We start from the raw sequence: 20,349 nt of genomic DNA, 5'->3' as shown, positions 1-20,349 counted from the left end.
AACCAATGTGGTGCTTCTATATATGAATGTATATGTTAAGAAAACTCCATCAGCAATGTGTAAAGATTACAGTGCCTATAAAAAGATCAAACCTGGCTGGTGCAARACCTTATTAATATGTCTGGTCAGGCCACTTTAGCCTCAGCCAGAGCCACTGGCAAAGAGTTTCATAATCCAGCACAAGGAAAAGGAGACTGATAATGCTATTCTCCATTTTTCTGTCAGTTCACTGTTAATATTTACCTTGCAGTAGTTTAATGCTTGTCACAAACCAATATAGGAAGTAAACTGGCAGAAAACAGAACAGTAGCCTTGCTGGATGCAAGTGATTGATGTGAGTGATTGATGGTTGCCAAAAGGACCTTTGGAGATTTAGTCCTATTTATGTACTTCTATGCCAGGCTTGTTGGACCCTTCTATGACCCAGTGTAAACTGTCAAAGAATGAAAAATGTACCCAGTAAGAAGACAGTATAGTTCTTTTGTTGTTGGCTGGTTTGGTTCACAGAAGCATCATATTAGTAGCAGAACGGGTGGGAGAATAGTGCTTAGAGAAGACAAGGAACAAATAGGAATGAGCAATGTTCTCCCTTTCTAGTAGTAATGATCATTTAGTTCAGCTGCCTGTGGAACTGCAACTGAGTGGGGAATGAAAAAAAGTGAGAAAGAAATCTAAAAATGCAGATCTTGATGGCTGCTGAACCATCATGGAGTTGAATAAGTGCCAATACCATTTTAAGGAGGGGAATGTTGGTTTTACATTAAAAAAAAAAAAAAAAAAGTAAAATGGGGAGAGAGAGGTTGAAAACACAGGAGAACTTTCCCCAGCATTTTGTCATTAGATTGGCTTAACTACATCCTCAATGTATGTTCTGAAAGAACAGAAGTGTGCTGTAGGATGATAAGAGTATAGAGCAAAATTCAAATCTTACCAGATTTTATTARTTTAAGCTTTACATAATGTGAAATTAATCTGCTTCTGTATTAGCCCTGTACTTGGAAGGACTACGGCTATACRTGAATAAGCATTGCAAGATTAGGTCTGCTGTATGTAAATCCTCTCATAAATAATAATCTATTGACTGTGTTTGTCTCATGTAAGCCTCAGTGGTACATACTAGGGTATAAGAGCTTAGATGTATGGCTGTACTTGTTCTTTCTTTGTCCTCTGATTTCTAACATAAGGTATCTGTTAATGGTATTCAGRGTAATGATTGGCTCTTGAAAACATTTAAATTTTGTCAATGCAGCTTTTAAGAGTCTAAGAATTTTCTGGGCAAAATGGGAGCTTAGTATTACAGGAGAGTTTTTATAGTGCCACATATCACAGAATGGTTCAGGTTGGAAGGGACCACAGTGGACTGTCTGATCCAACCTCCCTGCTCAAGCAGTATTGTCCTAGAACGCATTGTACAGGGTTGTGTCCAGACAGTTTTTTAATATCTCCAGTKAGGGGGACTTGACAACCTCTCTGGACAATCTGTTCCAGTGCTTGGTCATCCACACAAAGAAGTGTGAGTTGTTCCTCATATTCAGGTGGAACTTCCTGTGCCTCAGTTTCTGCCGTTTGCCTTTTTTTCCTATTGTTTGGCACCACTGAGAAGASCCTTCATAGTATTGTGGTTTGAATGGCTGAGGAGCTGTAGCCATTCTTTGCATGTTGTATCATGAATTTTTTTCAGTTCAATGTCTCATGAGTAATTAGCTTATCTATGTGGAACTGCAAATAAGACTTCGGGCTGGAGATGAGGGAGCTTAGGTGCGAACATAATCTGTTTTTCTTTTCCTCTCCTCACAGCAATATGGAATTAGGTAATTGTGGTCTCACGGGAGTGCTTTTTTTGTTTTCTTTGTTTTTAATTTATTTGGGAAAAAGAACCAACAACTCTTTAGATGCACTCCCCAAATAGCACTTAAGTTACTGCATTGTCAAAAATGGCACTCTGAAATTTAGTTAGCAAAAGCTGTGACTTACTAGAATCTGTTTATCGATACCACAGATAGGAGGCGTGAGGAATACGTGTCTTGTGGAAGCATGATCATTTTGTCACTTCTGTGATAATTAAACATGGTTGAAATGCAATGCTTTATCTCCAGTACAAAAAAAAGAATACAGTGTAAATTAATGTTTTATAAAGCTACAGCCATTCAAGAATATTTTCCAAAAGTTAGTTTCATTTATGTTCCTCAGCTTCTTGTGGCCGAGCACCTGTAAGTGTCTGAAAGGAGAAAGACACTGAAATATTTTTGAAAAAAAATATTTTTTTACTTAGTTATTYTTTTTACTTAATATAAGCACTCTGCCAACCCTTTAAGTGATGTTAAATGTGGAAAATTCCAAATTMATCCATAATTCTTCTGTTTCTGCTGCTTCAGTTAAGTTTACTGTTATTTGTTTGCCATCTCTCTGTATTTTTCAGAATAAAAGTTAATGTTTAAAAATCAGGGTTTATAGCAACAAAAAATCAAATTTGAGATTGGTAMGATTCAACTGTCACTGTCATTTAATTTTCTTGTAATAAACTTAATGWTTTTTCTCTGTTTTATCAGTTTTTGTCTGAAGGGTGAGGGATTGGATGGAAGCTATCCAGCTGTCATAGATTATACACCGTACTTGAAGTTCACCCAAAGGTACTTTTTAGCTTTACTCTGCTTTTTTAAATTTTATTTCATTGGCAAAATTTTACTTTATGTATTGAGCCGCTTACTTTTCATTTCACATGCAAAATGATATTTAATCTCTGAGTACAAACCCCTTTACGCTCAGCTACCTCTCTTTTTCCAACTGTTGGAGTTGTTACATGACTCATCAAATGTGAATCATGCTAACTTTGTTCCCTTAGTTTAGAATCACAGTTCAGCAGGAAACAAATGCTGTATYTCCTTTGATGATTGCCAGACCAAGCTGTCCTTTCTCTTAGGTCTTTTTTTATGTAGCAATAAAATTAAAAGTAGTTATTTTGTAAATAAAAATGATAAATGTATACACAAATTATAATTTAACATTTATTATAAATTAAACATTTATATGCAAAAATTCTATCTATACCCTAGTAAATGTAAGATATGACATAGGCAATATAASCAGTGGCAATGTAAACTGACTTTTGAGCTATGTTTTGCTCCTCTGATCAGCCTTATGATTGATAATAAAAAGAATTCTGACTATCTAGTAAATCAGGTAGCAATTTGGCATGACCAGAAAGCATGGAAATTAATGATATGTGTTCTATTGTTAGGTTTGCCAAAATGAGAGAAGCATTTAGGAGTAGTCTTGAAGATGTACAACTGAACATGAAACATCCTAGTTATTCACTTGAAGTTCTTACTGGCTTACAAAGCAACAGATTGTGATTCAGTTTGTATCGTGGCAGGATCATGGAGTTGTGGAATCACAACCTAAAAAAAAACTTAGCAAATTCTGTTCATGTAGTGAGAAATAGAGTTGTAATGGAAGATTTTTAAATGGATAGTGGGATAAATTAGAATCGAATTGTTAGGGTTAGAAGGGACCTCTGGAGTTCATCCAGTCCAAACCCCTGCCRAGATAGGGTCGCCTGGAGCAGGTGACACAGGAATRTGTCCAGGTGGGTTTTGAATGTCYCMATAGAGGGTCCCTCTCAACCTCCCTGGGCAGCCTGTKCCAGTGCACTCATGWTGAGGTGGAACTTYTTAYATTTTRGTTTATGGCCWTTGCTCCTTGTSCTRTTGCTGGGCACCACTGAAAAGAGCCTGGCACCACCCTCTTGACACCCGCCTTTGAGATATTTATATGCATTGGTGAGATCCCTTCTGTCTTCTCTAGACTAAATTAAATTCTTGTCTTTGAGACAGATGTCTGCATTCTTTAGCATGCATTGATTCTGGATGATATGAAGATATTTTAACCATGAATCTACTTGCAATGTAGGGAGATACATTCTGTGAAGTAACAGGGACATGATCTTTGCTATGAGCATAGTGATACATTCTTATTTCAATTTATCTTGATTTAATATAATGACAACCACTTTTTTTTATTCTGTGCCTTAAGAAACAAATAAAATGTATTTTTACATACTATTCTTTGCCCTAAATTTGTGAGGAAGAGGTWAAGTCATCACTTCCTTAGATAGCATATTGTAAYGCATTTACCCTTCGTACTTCAGGAGAGTAGCCCACATACAGTTGTCTGACTTGACTAAGATCACAAGCAAATGTTTGTGCATTTGTTAGGTGGCTATAGAAACAAATGCCTGAAATACAAGTTGTGTTTAGTAATCTATCATATCCCAACATGTCAATTTGTTTTTTTGGTTTGCAGAGCTTTTTAAGAAATGTGATGCTTCCATTTCAAGAAGAATTTGCATTTTTATAAGCACAGCTTTTGACTTGGCTAATAAATATGATTCTTCAGTTCTGACAGCATCAGCAGTGATGAAGAAGAGCTACGAACGCTGGGCAGTAGTGGCAGTGAAGGCAGTACTCCAGAGAACATTGGTCCTCCTTTCATCACAGATGAAAACAGTTGGTACAACAAATGCAAAAGGGTAGAACAGAAGTACCGGCTTGCACTGGAACAGAAGGTAAAAGATTAGTTTTGTGTGGGGGCTATGGAATCAAAGATCATCACCAGCCAACTGGTGACATATCCTCTAAGTAAAGGCAGGAAAATATATTAGATATTGTTTAGCTTCATGGAAGTGATCCTAAATTTCATGATCCTYAGAGTATCCAAGCATCTTTGCTTATTTATATGAGGGAAAAGAGGTTTCATGAGATGGGGAAGAGAATAACAATAATTCAGAGATCAGATTTCGCAATCTAAAGCTAAGAAGCTTTGGCTTCTTTTTCCAGTCTTGGAGTTACAGACACTGTATCTCTGATGCTCTTAGGCTGTGAGCTTGAAGTTCACATGATTTTTCTCTTCCTCAGAAGCCACAGATTTTTATTGATGTAAGTAGACTGCTAGTTGAAGGCTTTTATGATGATTGTGATGTTAAACTTTAATATGAGTCTTAAACTAAACCAAAAGGATCAGCAAAGGAATCCATTTAATGAAAAGCAAAACTATCTTCTCAGTGATACTGAGATGGGTTTGTAGAAGATAGGTAGTTTTACAACTTGATTGAAGCAGAATGGGAAAGGAAAACATGAAAGGGTGTGTTTGTGTTGGATTTAATTTTAGGTRACATATTGAGTGTAACTACAGAAACCAAAGGTAGTTTTCCATCTGCCACTAACATACCTTAAGTTAAAGGTGAAGAGAAATGTATGTCCAAACCTTTCAGTAATTTAGCATTTTCAAAGCAAAGTACTTGTCAGTTTTTCRTAACAGTAATTACATCTGCGGTAATTACAATGCATATTAGCTGGTGAGAGAGAGAAGAGTGAAGATTGTTCATAGGCACCAACGAAGTAGTGCACAGCCAAAGGAAGGAGGGGTCAGAAAAAAATTACAGGAAAAAAATTAAATACAACTGGTTACATATTTTAAAATAACTTCTATTACTATTTTTAGTATTCTAGTGTAAGAATTTGATTTTTGTGAAACTCTGAATGGAGTAAACCATATAAAAGGCTGCAGCCACACAAGGGTGCTTGGAGGTATTATTATTTCCCTGAATRCGGAATAAGTAGAATCAAAATTGGTTTATTTTAGCGCACTTGAAAGAATATGGCTAAAATTTTAGAGGAAGAGTGAAAGAGCTAGATTTACTGTGGGATAATAAATGTTTAATATTTGTTTATAYTATTTTTTWAAATATTCATACAAATATTGSTTTTCTAATTTGTGTCCCCTAGACTTATTGTTGTTAAAATATAAGCTGAACTGTTGCATCCAGGTTGCTGGTACAATCTTCTCAGCAAATATGGKATCACTTTCCATGTGGAAAGGGCTTGTGTTTCTGGGGCCCTCTCTGGTACAGATGGAATTTTCCCTGCTTTTATAAACCAAAATATGCCATTCAAAAAGAATCTCTTGAAATACATAAATTAAAACCTTTCCCTTGAGCAGCTGAAAGGAATTCTCATCCTTTCCAGACAAAAACGTAGGATCAGTTTGAACTCACGCTTTTCCCCACCATGAGGAAAGTGTTGTCAGTTCTGGAGGAGCATTGAAAAGAACAAAATAGATGTATGTTTATTTTTCTTGGTACATCCAAGTGGTTCATTTCCAAAGATACTCAATCAAAGTTATGACATACATCTATAGAAAAAGTACTGAAGTATGTTGCCCAGATCCGCAGCCAGAATCACTAGGAACCTTTAAGTCTGCATAAGCACAAAGTTTGTCAATGGCTGTAACAGCAGATGGTGATTTTGGTTTATTCATGAGTCTAAGATCCAGAGCCATTCCCATTCCATGCAAGTTATTTGCTGATACTGGCTATTGCAAATTTTTGAGCATTATTATTTTAGTGAGTCACATTATTTCTTGTAACATTCTTTTAGARGACTTCTATTGGTAACTAATGTAGCAGTGAATTTAAATCAGTTTTAGGATAAGTGTTTGAATATTTTGGTGTGTTTAAACAATTTTCAAAATGGTAGCTACTCTGATAGCTGTTGACACTTTCCTAGTTGTCCTTCTTTGGAACGCGTACTTAAAATTGCAGCAGCAAAATAACTTTTCTTATAGTCAGACAATGTTTCATTGTCTAATTTTCATTTGGGATGTGCCTGCCAGGTTTTTATATCATTCACTTCAACTGTACTAYGGCTGTTCTATTACAACTTGAACAAATGACCGTTAAGATAGACTATGTAATAGAGCTCCTTTCCCAAGTGTTTCTTTCCCTTCCCCGTTTCCATGGCAGTAAGTTGTACCAGCACCTGAGTTGCACTCAGTGCATTAGGTACCAGTTAATCAGAGACTTTTCATTCAGAGGGGCTTTTTGACATTCTGAATGTTGSAAAATTGGATGTTTGTTGCAAGAAGACCAAGTTGAAAATAAGGTTTTAGTAACTGCCACAGTGGGTCTGGTGGARCCTTCTTTCTCTCTATTGTCGTTCATTTTGCTCAAACAGTGATAAATTCCTTTTGTGCCTCCCAAGTCAATATATGTGCCTGCAGTCATTACTAGCACTGTTACTGTTATTACAGGTGAATGGTGTTTACCAGGTCACAATGTGACAAGCAATTGGATTGCAACTAAGATAAAGGTGTCTCTAGTGAGCCATTTGAATGGTAGGATAGGTCAGGTATTACTCTAGCAAGCTAAATCCTAGCATGGCTGTGTTGGATGATCTACACCTTGCTGGATTAGACCAAGACTCCTCAGTTATCCGACTATCCTATCTTGGGTACTTGGCCAAAGTAAATGTGGAGGGAAGAATAAACACAAAGCACATGACTATCCACTGYTTTTCTTCTAATGCACTCTTGGCCAATCTCTATCAGCTGAGGSACTGCCTGAAGCTGATAAGGTTTGTCTGTGTAGTAACCTGTGATAGATGTCTCTTCCAAATACTTGTCAGATATCCTCTTGATTCCATGTAAAATTTTACCATCCAAACTATTTTTTTTTTGGCAAAGCATTCTGTGAATCTACCATCTGTTGTGTGAAAAAAGACCTCCTATTCTATCTTTTGAATCTGGCTCCTATGAGCTTGATTTCATGGTGCCTAGCTTCTGTTTTTTAAAAAGTTAGGAACAGTCTCTTCTTTTCTGTCCTCCCCAGGCCACTCTGGAAATTTGATGAGTTTGTCTTTTCCAAGTTGTCTCTTGTCCAGATCAATGASTCATACTTTACACATTTGTTATTTATGTGGAAGTTATCCCTTCCCTGTTCTGGAATGGTTTAAACTGTTYGCTTTTGTGTAGTAAACTCCTGAATTATTTGTGTACAGTTCATATTGGAATTTTATATGCTTTTACTGGTSAGATGTATATCTCTGTGTCAATATAGATAGAGGTGTTTACTGTACGTAGTTCTGTGCTGGTGCTTCAGGTCTAAAATATTTCTGTAAACTAGCTTGGTTTTTTTTGTTTTGCATTTTTTAATGTTTTTGAGAGGCAGGAAATTTGTTATGTCCTAATGTATCATTTAATACTTTTGAAGTGCTACTTAGAACKCCAAGGAATATCTTAGGAGTCAAGATAACAGTAATATTTGATGAGGCTGAACTAGGCATACTGAAAAGCTCTCAGGATTCTTTGGAACTTGTACTGAGATTAAAAAAATCCCTGTCAAATAGAGATGTATCCAGTGGATAGAACTACAGCTACAGATATTGCTACCAGCTAATGTGAATCTGTTTTCTTAGTTCAACATGAATTGAGAACAGACACACCCATTCTGTGTCTTTGAAAACAATCTTGGTTTTAATACCATTTTTTACATGTGGACACATATGAAACAGTTGCCCATTTTTGTACAGGTTTCAAGGAATTTGCACAATTTTATGTAGCGTAGACATACTGTATCTAGTTTTAACTGACAGTTTCTAATAACTTACTAACATCTGACATGCTGGAACATTCTTTGTCATTTTAATGTGTAATTTAAAAAATCAAAACAACTTTAATATAATGTTGGATATTTTTTTCCTAATAATTCTGGATCCCTTTCATTAACTATGAAGATCCCTGTAGATCTACGCTTATCCTTGTGCATTATCTAACATCCTGCACCTGTTCAGTTGCAGAATTCTGATATTTTTCTTGTACTCGTGACGGTTGTTTTTGAAAGRTGAATTAGTCTTTCATGCTGGTGGCATTCTGTCTCATTATTTCATCCATTTTTCTATTCCTCTGCAAGAATATAAATGAATATGTGATTTTCCTGTTACCTATCAGGAAATCTCAAACTAATCTAAAACCCATTTGCTAGTCTGTTTCAAAATAARTAACTAAAAAAACCCTACAACAAGCACAAAGTAAAATCATATACATCATAAACCAGAAAATATGAACATACATAATTGAAAGTGGTTTTGTTAGTGTGTTCTTTAAAGTTTTCTAACAACTTACATTTTCAGGGTTATCTTGAAGAATTGGTACGACTCAGAGAAAACCAGCTGTCTGAATCTGTCTCACAGAATAAACTGCTGTTACAAAGAATTGAAGATATGGATCTAGCCCATAAAATGGAGAAGGAGCAGCTGGAATATATCATTGTGGAACTGCAAGACCAGTTGTAAGTTAGCATAATGGAGAAGCAGTATCACTTAAATTAACTTGTTTAACTATACAGTATGTAGATCCATGGAAATGAGTCAACTTCTTAAAAAATTGATGTATTTAAGCTTTTTTTTTCCCCGACAAATCTTACATTTGGGAATGGCCCTCTGGAAACTGCAGTAGTGTAAAACAAAATAATTCTGAGATTAAATATTTAAATTTGTTTTTAGCTCTGAAATGGCTTACAGTAAACTTGCTTAAATTTTTAACACATTTTTATAAAGTATTCTTTATATTTTATTACTTTGTGTTTTAACCCTCCCCCTAAAAGTATTGAAAACAGCTTCTTTTTGAAAACTATTTTTTAAAAGTTAGGTAAGAGAGGATAAAAACATTTATTTTCTTTGTTTAGATTGTAATTTATTTGTTATGGCTCAGACACAGTAGAAATTAATTTGGAAGTCTTTAAAGTATTCAAGCTAGTGAAACAGTTTGCCATCATTCCTCCTTCAATGCCAAGCAAAACGCTGAAAGGGTAAAAGGCTAATTTTTTTTTAATGGCATATGTGATTTATGATATGATAAATATTTGAGTATCTTACGAGCCTTATACAGTTTATCCTCTCAGCCTTGTCTGCTTTGTCAGAGGTATTCTCCTTTTGCAGAGACATTCCTGTGTTGGATGTCTGAGCAGCCTGGTCTAGTGGAAGGTGTCTCTGCCCATGGCAGGAGGATTGGAAGTGGATGATCTTTAAGGTCCCTTCCAGGCCAAGCCATTCTGTGATTCTGTGTTTGAAGACCCAGGCAGATGCAAGACTTGCTGGCTGGTGATAGTTGGCCATGAGACTCCGGCAGCAGCTGAATATTCTGTTCGGAACAAATATAAGACAAATTATTTTGGCTTAAATTTGGATTAATTTGTAAATGTCTGAGCCCTGGAGTGATATGGCAGCCATCTGAGATCTTTGAAGCAATCCATGATAAAGAGAATATATCAAGACACGGTCCTAAATGGCCTTTTCTACAAAGTACTTCTAGCTTGTAAACAAAGCTACTTTTTGTTTTCTGCTGCTCTCTCTCTTGTGATAAGATCATTTTATTGCCAGTGCTTGAAATTGATTTTATAAAAATGTTTAGGAAAACAGAACTGGCATTTTATTTAGGCCAGATTCAGAGTTGATGAGAAAAAAAAAAATCTTTTTCCAAGTTTATTTTCACCTCTGATTGACTGTACATTTTTGAGAGATATCTGTTCTTGAGTCCTTCTCTGAACTTACTGATATRCCTAATGATTCATGTTATAGTGCTTTGTCATCCCTGGTTATTTGGAAGAGGTGGGGGAAGGTGTGAACTCATTTAAACCTACTCTGCCACTGGAAATTTTGAATGTTCACACCTGCTTTTAAATTTTAGCTGAGATATATGCAGCCAGACTGTTCAGAAGACCTCAGTCTTTCRAGTTTGATTTTCTTTGATGGCTTTATTATGTAAAGGCTCAAACTGTGGAATAACTTCTGTTGTATCTTGACAGTGTGTTCTTGTATATCTGTTTGTGAGACACTGCAGTCAGGAGTCTGACTGCACTAGATATTTGGAGAGGTATAATTTCACGTTTTTACTGCTGTGAGTGTAGTGTGCCTTTCAGGTGAGGGACAGAAGAACTATTCCTAGCWGGTTTCTAAAGGTCAACACCACTCATAATTAACTTATTTCAATCATATGTGGTATTTGTGTTGGGTTTTTTTATTCCGACCGAGGGCAATGGGCAGCAGAATGTGTTGTATCAGTAATGTGTCTGTAATGAGGCATGAGTTTTGGCCAATTTATGGCTTTTTATGGTCCAGCCATTTTAGAATGATATTAATGTAATACCAAAACTTAGTGTTTTGCTCCCCTGCCATTACTAGCATTTTGAAGCAGTGAATGTAATAATGCTGTAATCTGTTTGAGTTCTTCATSAACAGAGAAGAGCAAGTTCAGGATTGTAATTCTGCCCTAGGCATACTGCATTGCTGTTTGTAAAMCACTTTGAGATCGGGTTTAGGATTGTTTGCTGTGTAATTGAAACTATTATAAATAAACATTCTGTACTTTCTTTTTAATTATGCTCTTCTGTTCTAYTGGCTGTTTTTAGTGTAGCAAGGTCTGTGGCTTTTGTTGAGTAAAGTTTTGTTGAGGTTTCCAAAATGGTATTTCACAGGCWTGCAAAGTGAAATGTTTTATGTATATTCTCAGTGGACTTGGCAGAATCAGTCTCTGTTTCTGCTCTCCACCCCTCACTCCAAAAAAATAAAAAGTGTGAAGTAGGTAATAGAGATCTGATGTTGTTGACAGTATAGGTTGTTATAGTTGCTGACTTGGAAACCAGTTAACACAGGATCGACAGATCAACAAGGCCTTCAGGTTAAAAATTAGATATCCTACAGAGAAACRTTTCTGTATGCATATTAAATAAGGGGTTTGCTGTAAAGCATGAATTAAATATGGGGATCGGAGGTCAGGGAAACTTGGAAGAAGTTTTTCTTTTACAGCTGCTATGCTTCATGTTCTACAATTTTTAGTTTTYTTAACTTTGTCTCACACACTTGAATATTCAAACTACAATGAACAACATAGTTCCCAGTTTAGTTAAAAGCCATTTTGCASATCTCATGAGTAGCAGTATGTGGAAAATGGTGAAGCTGAAAATTTATCAATTAGTTATTCACAAAAGAGTGGCATATATTTGTGTCTCTCTGTTTAATTGAATTTCTTAGTATATGCCCACCCATCTGGGGATTTGGCCCTTACTTTGTTAGCAGGTGTCTGATGGCAAATCAAGTCAGAAAAGTGAATCTGCAGTAGACAATCTGATCATCAGACAAACACATTTAAGCTAATGCACAGCTTATCAGGGAGAAGGTTCAGACTGGACGTTGGGAACATCTCTTTACCAGGAGGGAGGTCAAGCAYTGGAACAGGCTTCCTASAGAGGTGSTTGATGCCCCAGGCTGTCAGTGTTYAGGGGGCATTGCAATTGKGTGCATTGTAATAATGATGAGCCACTCAGGRCCTTCCTTTGCTTGCTTCACCTCATCACTTTTTCTAGGACTTGTTGTAATTGAATACTGCAGAACAGTGCTTTTGGCTCCACTCTTCTATAAAAATAGTGTATTTTTACAGTGAGGGTGAGGCAGTTCTAAAGGCCTTAAAGTGCTTAAAATAACAGTTCAAAGGAAGACAACCAAGAGACGCCTGTGATTCATGGCATGTCCAGATGAAGAAAACAGTTTGAATTCTGTAACATTCAAATTGTGATGGGAGAGGGATCCCAGATCATCAAGGAACTGCATCCTGGAGTGYTCAAATGTACAGAAGCAGACATTCCTTCCTTCTCTTATCTTTCTGCAAAGAAATGTTGAATGTCTCTTGAAGCAGAGAGATATTTGATTGCGCACTCTATCAATAAAAAATTCTAAGCACCCTCACAATGTAGGTATAYTTATTTATAAATTATATAAATTATATAACTATATTGTAGTGCTAATATATTATTTAATTTTTTAAACATACAAAAAATAGAAATTTAAGAGTCTAAGATAAAGATGAAATAAACAAAATGTATTTTAAAAAAATTATTAACAGTACAAAATTTATTTTGTTAAAATATAATTTATTTTCCAGTASCCCAAAGGATTGTCTTGTGCATCTCACTTTGGAGATGGACTGCCTTTAAGGACTAGTTAGCTTAGTCAAAGATCTGACTGGGGAAAATCTGAAATAATTTGCCCACAATATCCTTGCATTAAAACTCTTTAGCTCAGCTCAAACAGGCTTTTTGCCCCCCTTAGGGTGATACTTAGTCTTTCTTTTGACTAACACRCTACCTTGTTAAGACAAACTCTGCTGACATTTGTTACTTTAAAGTTCAGATTCCGCATCTGAAATTGATATTTTTATATGTTAAATATTGACATATGATTACAGGAGAGATTCCATCAATTTCCTGAAYGACTCGTCTTCCTGCATATCGACTCACTTATGTTATAAAAGCTGACCACTTTAACATAGAACATCCTTTTAAACAAAGTGAAAGGATAAAGGAAAGCATTGTACACAGAGGAGGAAAACTCTCCAAATGCTTTGAAATATTTTTCTTCTGCTATGTTTTTGCTGAAATGAAAACTGATTTGCATAGTGTTTACCAACACAAGTTTTGTTCTAAAGAATTTCTTTAGGTTTTCAAGCTAGGTGTGCTTGGTATAAGATGGTACAGCCTCTTTGTCCCAGCTCATTTGGGACATTTGCTCATTTGTGATTTTGTTGGGKTTTTTTTCAGTATATCACATGTATGTGAAATTTATTTTGTAAATTTAGTAAGTGTGCTATATTTTTATCACTCTCTTTTTTATCTCCCTCTACTGTTTCTTCCTATAACCCCGTGTTGTTCTGTTGTTTTGTGGAAGGAAGGAAAATTAGGGAAAAAAGAAGTCAGTCTCCTGTGTTTGGAATTGTGTTACTGGTTAAGGCACAGATAASTGTCAAATTAAATTGTAGGGACACTCCCATCTTAAACTGAATTAAGCTGAACTGTGTAACTGAGAACCTCTTTTCATGTGTTGTGAAATCTTAAAAATAGATTTAATTTGTCTCACTATTACTTTAGAATATTAGCCTTTTCAAGGTYCAAACTGTGCATGTACTCAATCTTGAATAAATTAATATAGCTTAATGCTTTAATATTAATAWTTTTTWATATTTTAATATCCTGCAACACTGTAGTTTCTATCTGGATTATACAGATGTCTTTGTAAAGACGGGCAATGACAGTGTACCTGCAACCCTGAGAAGCTGGTTTTTTTCGGTGATAGTTTTTAATTGTCATCAAGTGCTGTGCATGCCTTCACCACCCTTGAGGTGTGCACAGCCTGTCACACTTCCCTTTTTTCCAGGCAGTGACTGCTGGAGTACACCGTCTACACACCTTTTTTCCCTTCGTTAGCACTTCATGGGGCTCCTTGCCTCTCAGAAAGGTCCATAAAGTCATTCTCAGCAGCACCTGAATGTAGCACAATGGTTCTGTGGGAGCATCATGCAGAGTAAATTCACACCTGTTTAACTCCAGGCAAAATTAGCTTCTCTGTTTCAAACACACCATGCCCTGCCAGATCTGTTATGGAGTATGYAAAGGAATATTTACTATATTCTCTGTAGCAAAGATGATTTCTTTTCAATGATTGGTCATACCCCGTTTGGTTGAAAAACAAAAAAAAATGTTGCTTATGAAAATAGTATCTTTATGAAAATAGTATCACTTATGAAAATAGTATCACTTTGTCAAGATCCTGTTTGTAAATGCTCTGAAGTCTGCAGAGTGCTGCCACAAGTACTCTGCCCACGAGCAGGCAGGGGAGGGTCAGAGAGAAAGGCACAAAGCTGTAGAGGATGTGGGCTATAGTTGTGCTGTCAGGGACAARGCAGAGAAAAGCTTCTCCAAGGAAATGGAAGCAGGAGGTCTGAGCAAAGACTTTGAAATTTAGCTTGCATTTTGTGTCTCCTTGTGAGTAAAACTTTAATGTGGGTTGCCTGGCTTTGTAATCCTTGCTCAAAACCTAAATCATCTGGAGAAGTAGGAAAGCTGGATCAATCTTTTTAGCCCTCTTGCCTTCATTTCAGATAGTCCTCTTTTAARACTTCCCTTTTTTAAAGAAACTAAATTCCTCCCCTGCTTAAGTACAGTAAATCCAATTGGTTGTAGCTGCTTTATTTCCTCACTGAAAGGAAGTTGAAGATTAAAATTTAATCTTTGATCTTGGCAARTTTCTTTCCTAGAATGTGAAAACTGAGAATGCTAATCCTTCTTTCCTTTTAAAGCTTTCATGGATCCTGCTGTCAAACCCTTATTCACATTAGCCATGCTTTTATTTGTAATGCTTCCTGTCTGTCCTCTGCTTTCCCTCAAGTCTGAACAGCAGTTTGAAATCCTTAGTATTGCAGTCTGGTCGATTTTCAGGTCCTTCTTTTTACAACTTGTCTGGTTTTTTGTTTTGTTTTTTTTTTTTTGTTTTTTTTCTTTACTTTACAGAAAAAGTATTACATATTCTGACAGATGTTAAAACTTTTGTTTAGGCAGTGTTTTGAATTTTGGTTTTATGTATTTTTTTCTTTTGAAGTTTGCTGCAATATTGTAATCCCATTCTGTTTGACAAGGGTGTGAGTTGACAGCAAGAAGGGAAGTTCTGTTTTCAGTGAGGTGGCAACCCAAGAAGACATAAGACATGGGTGTTTTCTTTTTTGCAAATATAACTAGGAAAGTTCATCTGGGTGTAGTACATAGACAGAGAGACTCCTGCAATTCAGAAAGGAACATACAGGGCAAGGTACAGAACTATGCAGAATTAAACAAATCAAGTCTCCAGTGTGATGTTTCTATTTTTAGAATTCACATGGGTTTATTGTGCAAGAGGAAACCAAAAGTTTCTGTGTTGGTAGCAGCCTGAAGGAAAGGGCTTGCTCTACAAGATGCATTAGATCAGGAGGCATTAATTTTTAAACTGTCATATTGTAATATCTCATTCAGAACTGTTAGAAAGGGGGGTTTAAAGGCTTATATTAAAATAAACCTGAAAATTCTAAAAGAATTTAAAGCTTTTGAAATTATTGGGATCTTCAAGGGTAAGATGTGTTGGTATATTTACAGCAAAATCTTTTCTGACTCCAAAATGAAAAATACTCATTTTTGTAAGGAGTTTGTATTCTGCTCCCTTTTCCCCTGCACTCCCCTTGGTGGGTTAGAGACCCACAGAGACTTTTCTTTCACCATTTTGCATCCTTAATGGCATCAGCATGGCAGTGTGTGCCCTTCTAGGAATCTCTAATATGTAATACTAAAATCTGCTTCTATAGTGGCATCTTTTCTCTCTTCTTGCATAGCTTCACTTCTATGGATAAAGGCATTGCATAGAAGTTGCAAGCAAAAAAGCTTTAAATAAGTTACTTGAACTTATTAACACTTCATGCATTCCAAATTCCAGAACATTTATGCAATATACAATTATAAGATTGGGAGCAGGGGAAAGTAAGGCCTTTAAAATAATAAAAATGACAAGTACTGAGCCTCTGAAGGCCTCAGTGCAGTGAAGTTGCAAGTGATGTACATTACCAGTAGGAAAGCATATTATGTGGATTATGAGTTTCTTCCTCTGTTAATATACCTGAATTTACCTGAACTGTGACASAAGAATACTTGCTTTGGGATACTAATACAGCAAATATCAGTATCTTCTAATTCTGCAAAGAGAATTATCTCATGTTTGGAACCTCAGGTGAACCCAAGGCTTTGTTTTCATAAAAGGGTTTGAATAAATTTATACTGCAAATGGAGGGGTTAGAAAAAAAACAGGTAAAAATATGGTAAGTCAATCATTGTGCATAATCATTAACTTCTGGATTGCGATCATAGAGCCTGAATTTGATCTCTTTGTGCTTTTGTCTGTTTAGATAAATAACCTTGCATTACCATTTGCTTCTGAGAGTCACAGGATTTTGTGCTTCATTTCTTAACCTTCATCCTCATTTACTGTCTGTTTGCTTCTGTGTTCCACAAGATACTGATGGGAAAAGCAAGTATTTCATATAGCTTATACATAAATGAGAAAAGTTGAACAAAAGTTAGTTTTTGTATTTAATGCAAGTAACAGGAAGTTCAATGCCAAATTATGTGGGATTTAAATGACAAATAGTAAAAAATATCACCAAACTTTTTAGGGGTGGAAGAACAATGCCAAGTTAGAATGRGAGGAGAGGCTAGTTCTGTATTTGCAGACCTACTCCTTTATCATTGATGTAATGAAGAAATAACTGCAGTTCTTCAGACGGAGAAGAAATTTATATTTAAATTATCCTAAACTTCACATTTATTTTACCAGAAATATTGGTTTAAATAAATCAAAGGAAGAATTAAGTTTCATCCAGTAAAAAAAGAATAGCAAATACTTTTTATACTTTCAAAACAAAATTATAAGTTTATTTAAAATACAATTAGYTTKTCCAAAAGAAARGTAACAGATCRGTGTGCATWTRCACACARTTGCAAAAATGTTTGAGGTTTTTTTAAGTTATGGATGATATTTGTAAATTTGGGTTATGTCTTGTTTTTCCAATTTTAAAACTACTACTTTGGGTCTTGTGTTTCTTCAATATTTTGGTAAAATAAAAAAGTTAAAATCAGTTCTGGGAAGTCTTTAAATATATAAAGTGAAATGTCTGAACTTGTAACAAGAAAATGCAATCACTGTGTTTCCTGATTCTTGAGCAAGAAGCTTTTATTTGTTGCTGTACTGTTTTGGATAGCATGTGGTTGAGATAGAGACAGGTGTTTTTTATGTTTGCCATCGAGATGTTCTTATGCAACCATTTAACGTTGTAATTTTTCAGTATGTTGTTTTCCAGGTTATAACTCACATTAAATTGGCAAAGATTTTTATTTGCCACCAGTTATCCMTTCCCATGTCTCCATTTCTATTTTTTGTTACTCTCTGATTGTGGATGTCTGTYTGGGSTTTTTTTTCRCCCYTTKSCCYTKGRWYMRRMYTTYGKTYYYCYYYTTTTTTTAYTCTGCAATTGTCTAAGTTTTTGAAGCTCTGCCTTATTGTTTGCATAGTTTGGCAGCTCTAATAATTCACATTCAGCTGCCAGGATGGACTTACGTTACCCATGGCTTGGTGCTATTTTTTTTAATTGTAGTTAAATGGCATTCTGAAAGAGTTTATATGCAAGTTTTGGCAAATACTTGTCTATGTAGAAGATCAATCTTACACAGTTGGATGTCTCTGCTGAAACTCTTGCTGGTTTATTATGACGGTGGAATTTTAGAGAAAAAGTGGTTGTTCTGTCAGCCACTAGTTACTCAACCTTTTTGCAGTCGATTCTCCTCTTTTTACTGAATTCAGAGGAATAATTTTTAAATGGCAGAGCAGTTATTGAGAAGACCAGTGGTTTTAGAGAAATTTTCCTGATCTGTTAAGAAGGAAGATCTTGATTTGTTTTTTTCCCACACTCTTGTGGAAATGTTTTTYAAAAGGAATTCAGCTATAAACAGCTATTTTGTACTTACGTCAYTGACATAAGGGAAATAAAAATCCTTGTATGACAAGCTGAGTTTGARAGGATATTTACAGAAAGCAAATTAGACAATCTGTCAAGAAAAAGCCTGTTTGCTGAGAGTCCTCCGTTTCCCAGCAGATGATCTGATAGTTGAAGAACTGACTTTAAATCTGCTGTTTACTTTTTCAGTAGTTTGGTTGCTGATCAAGTTCAGTATTCTTGATTTCTGCCRAGACCTACTATCTGAGTATACTGGTTGTATGGTGCCTGTTACCCCTCCATAATCAGGCCTGGTTGTTTGTCCAAGGACATGGAGAGTGTCAGTCAAATGCTGCAGTGCTATTTTAGCGAGCACATGCAAAGTTAACATATTACARTATGTTTTGATCCATTCTGGATGTCTGTGTTCTGAAACTAATTTCCCACTGCAGTAAGACCAGAACTCAGGAGTCAAACTGATGGTATTTCTTACAATATGAATTTACTCAAGTTATCCAAAGGTCAAAAAAATCGAAGTCTGTATAAAATTGATGACTAATTTTGTTACTGGAGGATATAGCTCAAGATCTCCCTGAGACAATAAAGGAGGACTAAAAAAATGCTGAAGAAGCTTTAAGGGTACCTGTTCTGTGACACAAGTAGTGCCATTGCTCTGACACACAAAGATCTGTTGGTCAGTCAGATTAGAAAATATGTTGCAGTAGGACATTGCTGCTTTTTTTTTTCACTGCAGCAACTGCCTTTAGAAAGTCTGCCRGGATCTAACTGCTCTGGCATCTAGTTTGGGGAATACTGTGTCAGTGCATAGGGTAAAAATCTGAGAGAGGTGATATATTGCAGCATCAAATATACAGGTAAGTAACTCGTTTTCATGCCTGCTGATCTAATTTCTCAAAGTCCAAGGACATTCCAGTCCAGACAGCTCACTGTTGTGYGACAGTACTGACAGTTTGGGAGTTCCCCTTTTGTTTTGGAGTTGCTTTTACGGATTTTAGTTATCTTCATGTATGCTATCAATTTGAGTTTACATTCCATATTTCCTGTCCTAAATAAAGGTTTTTAGAACTTGTTCTTATTCAAATGTTTTTTATTTTTTTTAAGCTTTTATTTTTACTTTTACTTTTCACTGCTCAGGTAGTTCTTGAACTGGAACACTCATCTGATATAATTCCCTTTCTTAGGGAATTAGTCTGTTTGGTTTATTTCCTGTCTTCATCTGCTGGTAGGAGGCAAATTGCCAACTGGACTGGCATTTTCTGGATTTGGAGAAATTAAACTTGCAGGTAAGAAATTACTGGTTTTTCATAGTAGGTATAATTAGAAACAGAATTGACTTTTGGTTTATTAAACAAAACCATCTATGTAAATGGAACTTTTGAAATAGGTTTCTAATTAATCTGGATTTCATCCAGATTGGAAATTGGAAATCCGGTCTAGCTGAAATTAGATCAGAAATTTTCTCTGGTTACCTTGAAAAGGCTTTTGTATATTAGCTTGGACTGAACTTGAGATTATRTTTTATTTACTTATTTATTTTTAAATTTCCCAGTGGTAATATGGTTACAGTATAGTAAGTGACCAAGGATAATCACTATTTTTTATAATTTCTATTGTGCATGCAGGAACCCCAGATACAGAGTGTCTTTTGTCCCCCTCCCTCACTATTAAGTCAGGTCACACTTTCAAGATGCAGAAGTCTTAGATGTGTTAATACAAAGCAGTAATTTCTCAGTCTTTTGAGAGGCATCTAACATGATTGTATGAGAACTGAAAGGCAGCAGAAATAAAAATGGGCAGTAGCATTTTATTTTTATGTATKTACCGTACAAAAATATATCCTGCCTGTGCTTAATAAATAATCCCAAAACAATAAATCATTAAATAAACAACTCAAAATAATAAAAGTTGAGGAAATCTGCAAGGAAATGTTCTGGAGCRTGCCTGACAAACACAGGGTTAGTGAACAGTAGAGGAGAAGGATGTTTATTGGAAGACTTCACTAATCTCGCATTTCCCAGCTTCTGAAATACACAATTCAAGAACTGAAAGTCAAAAGCATGCAGAGATATTTCTGGGAATAGCTATGTAAATCTGATGAATGCTCTGGCTGCCTCTGCTATTCTTGAATAAAAGYAAGTAAATTTACAGGCCTGGAGGGAA

General features: G+C 35.7%; 1 protein-coding gene across 1 annotated transcript in view; it reads left to right on the top strand.

Annotated features, from left to right (window-relative positions):
• The window catches only part of RUNDC3B (RUN domain containing 3B), a 49,746-nt gene that overhangs the window by 19,642 nt on the left and 9,755 nt on the right, over positions 1-20,349 (top strand). The window contains exons 6-8 of the mRNA XM_057383104.1: positions 2,550-2,630; positions 4,396-4,564; positions 8,964-9,121. Coding sequence (XP_057239087.1) covers positions 2,550-2,630; positions 4,396-4,564; positions 8,964-9,121 — 408 coding nt within the window. The remainder of the gene's footprint in view (positions 1-2,549; positions 2,631-4,395; positions 4,565-8,963; positions 9,122-20,349) is intronic.

Source organism: Malurus melanocephalus, unplaced genomic scaffold, assembly GCF_030028575.1.
Source record: "Malurus melanocephalus ecotype Western Australia unplaced genomic scaffold, MMel_1.1 scaffold_14, whole genome shotgun sequence".
In the NCBI taxonomy this organism is placed as follows: Eukaryota; Metazoa; Chordata; class Aves; order Passeriformes; family Maluridae; genus Malurus; species Malurus melanocephalus.
Note: the sequence above shows the minus strand (reverse complement) of the source record. Positions and strands in the feature narration are given on the sequence as shown.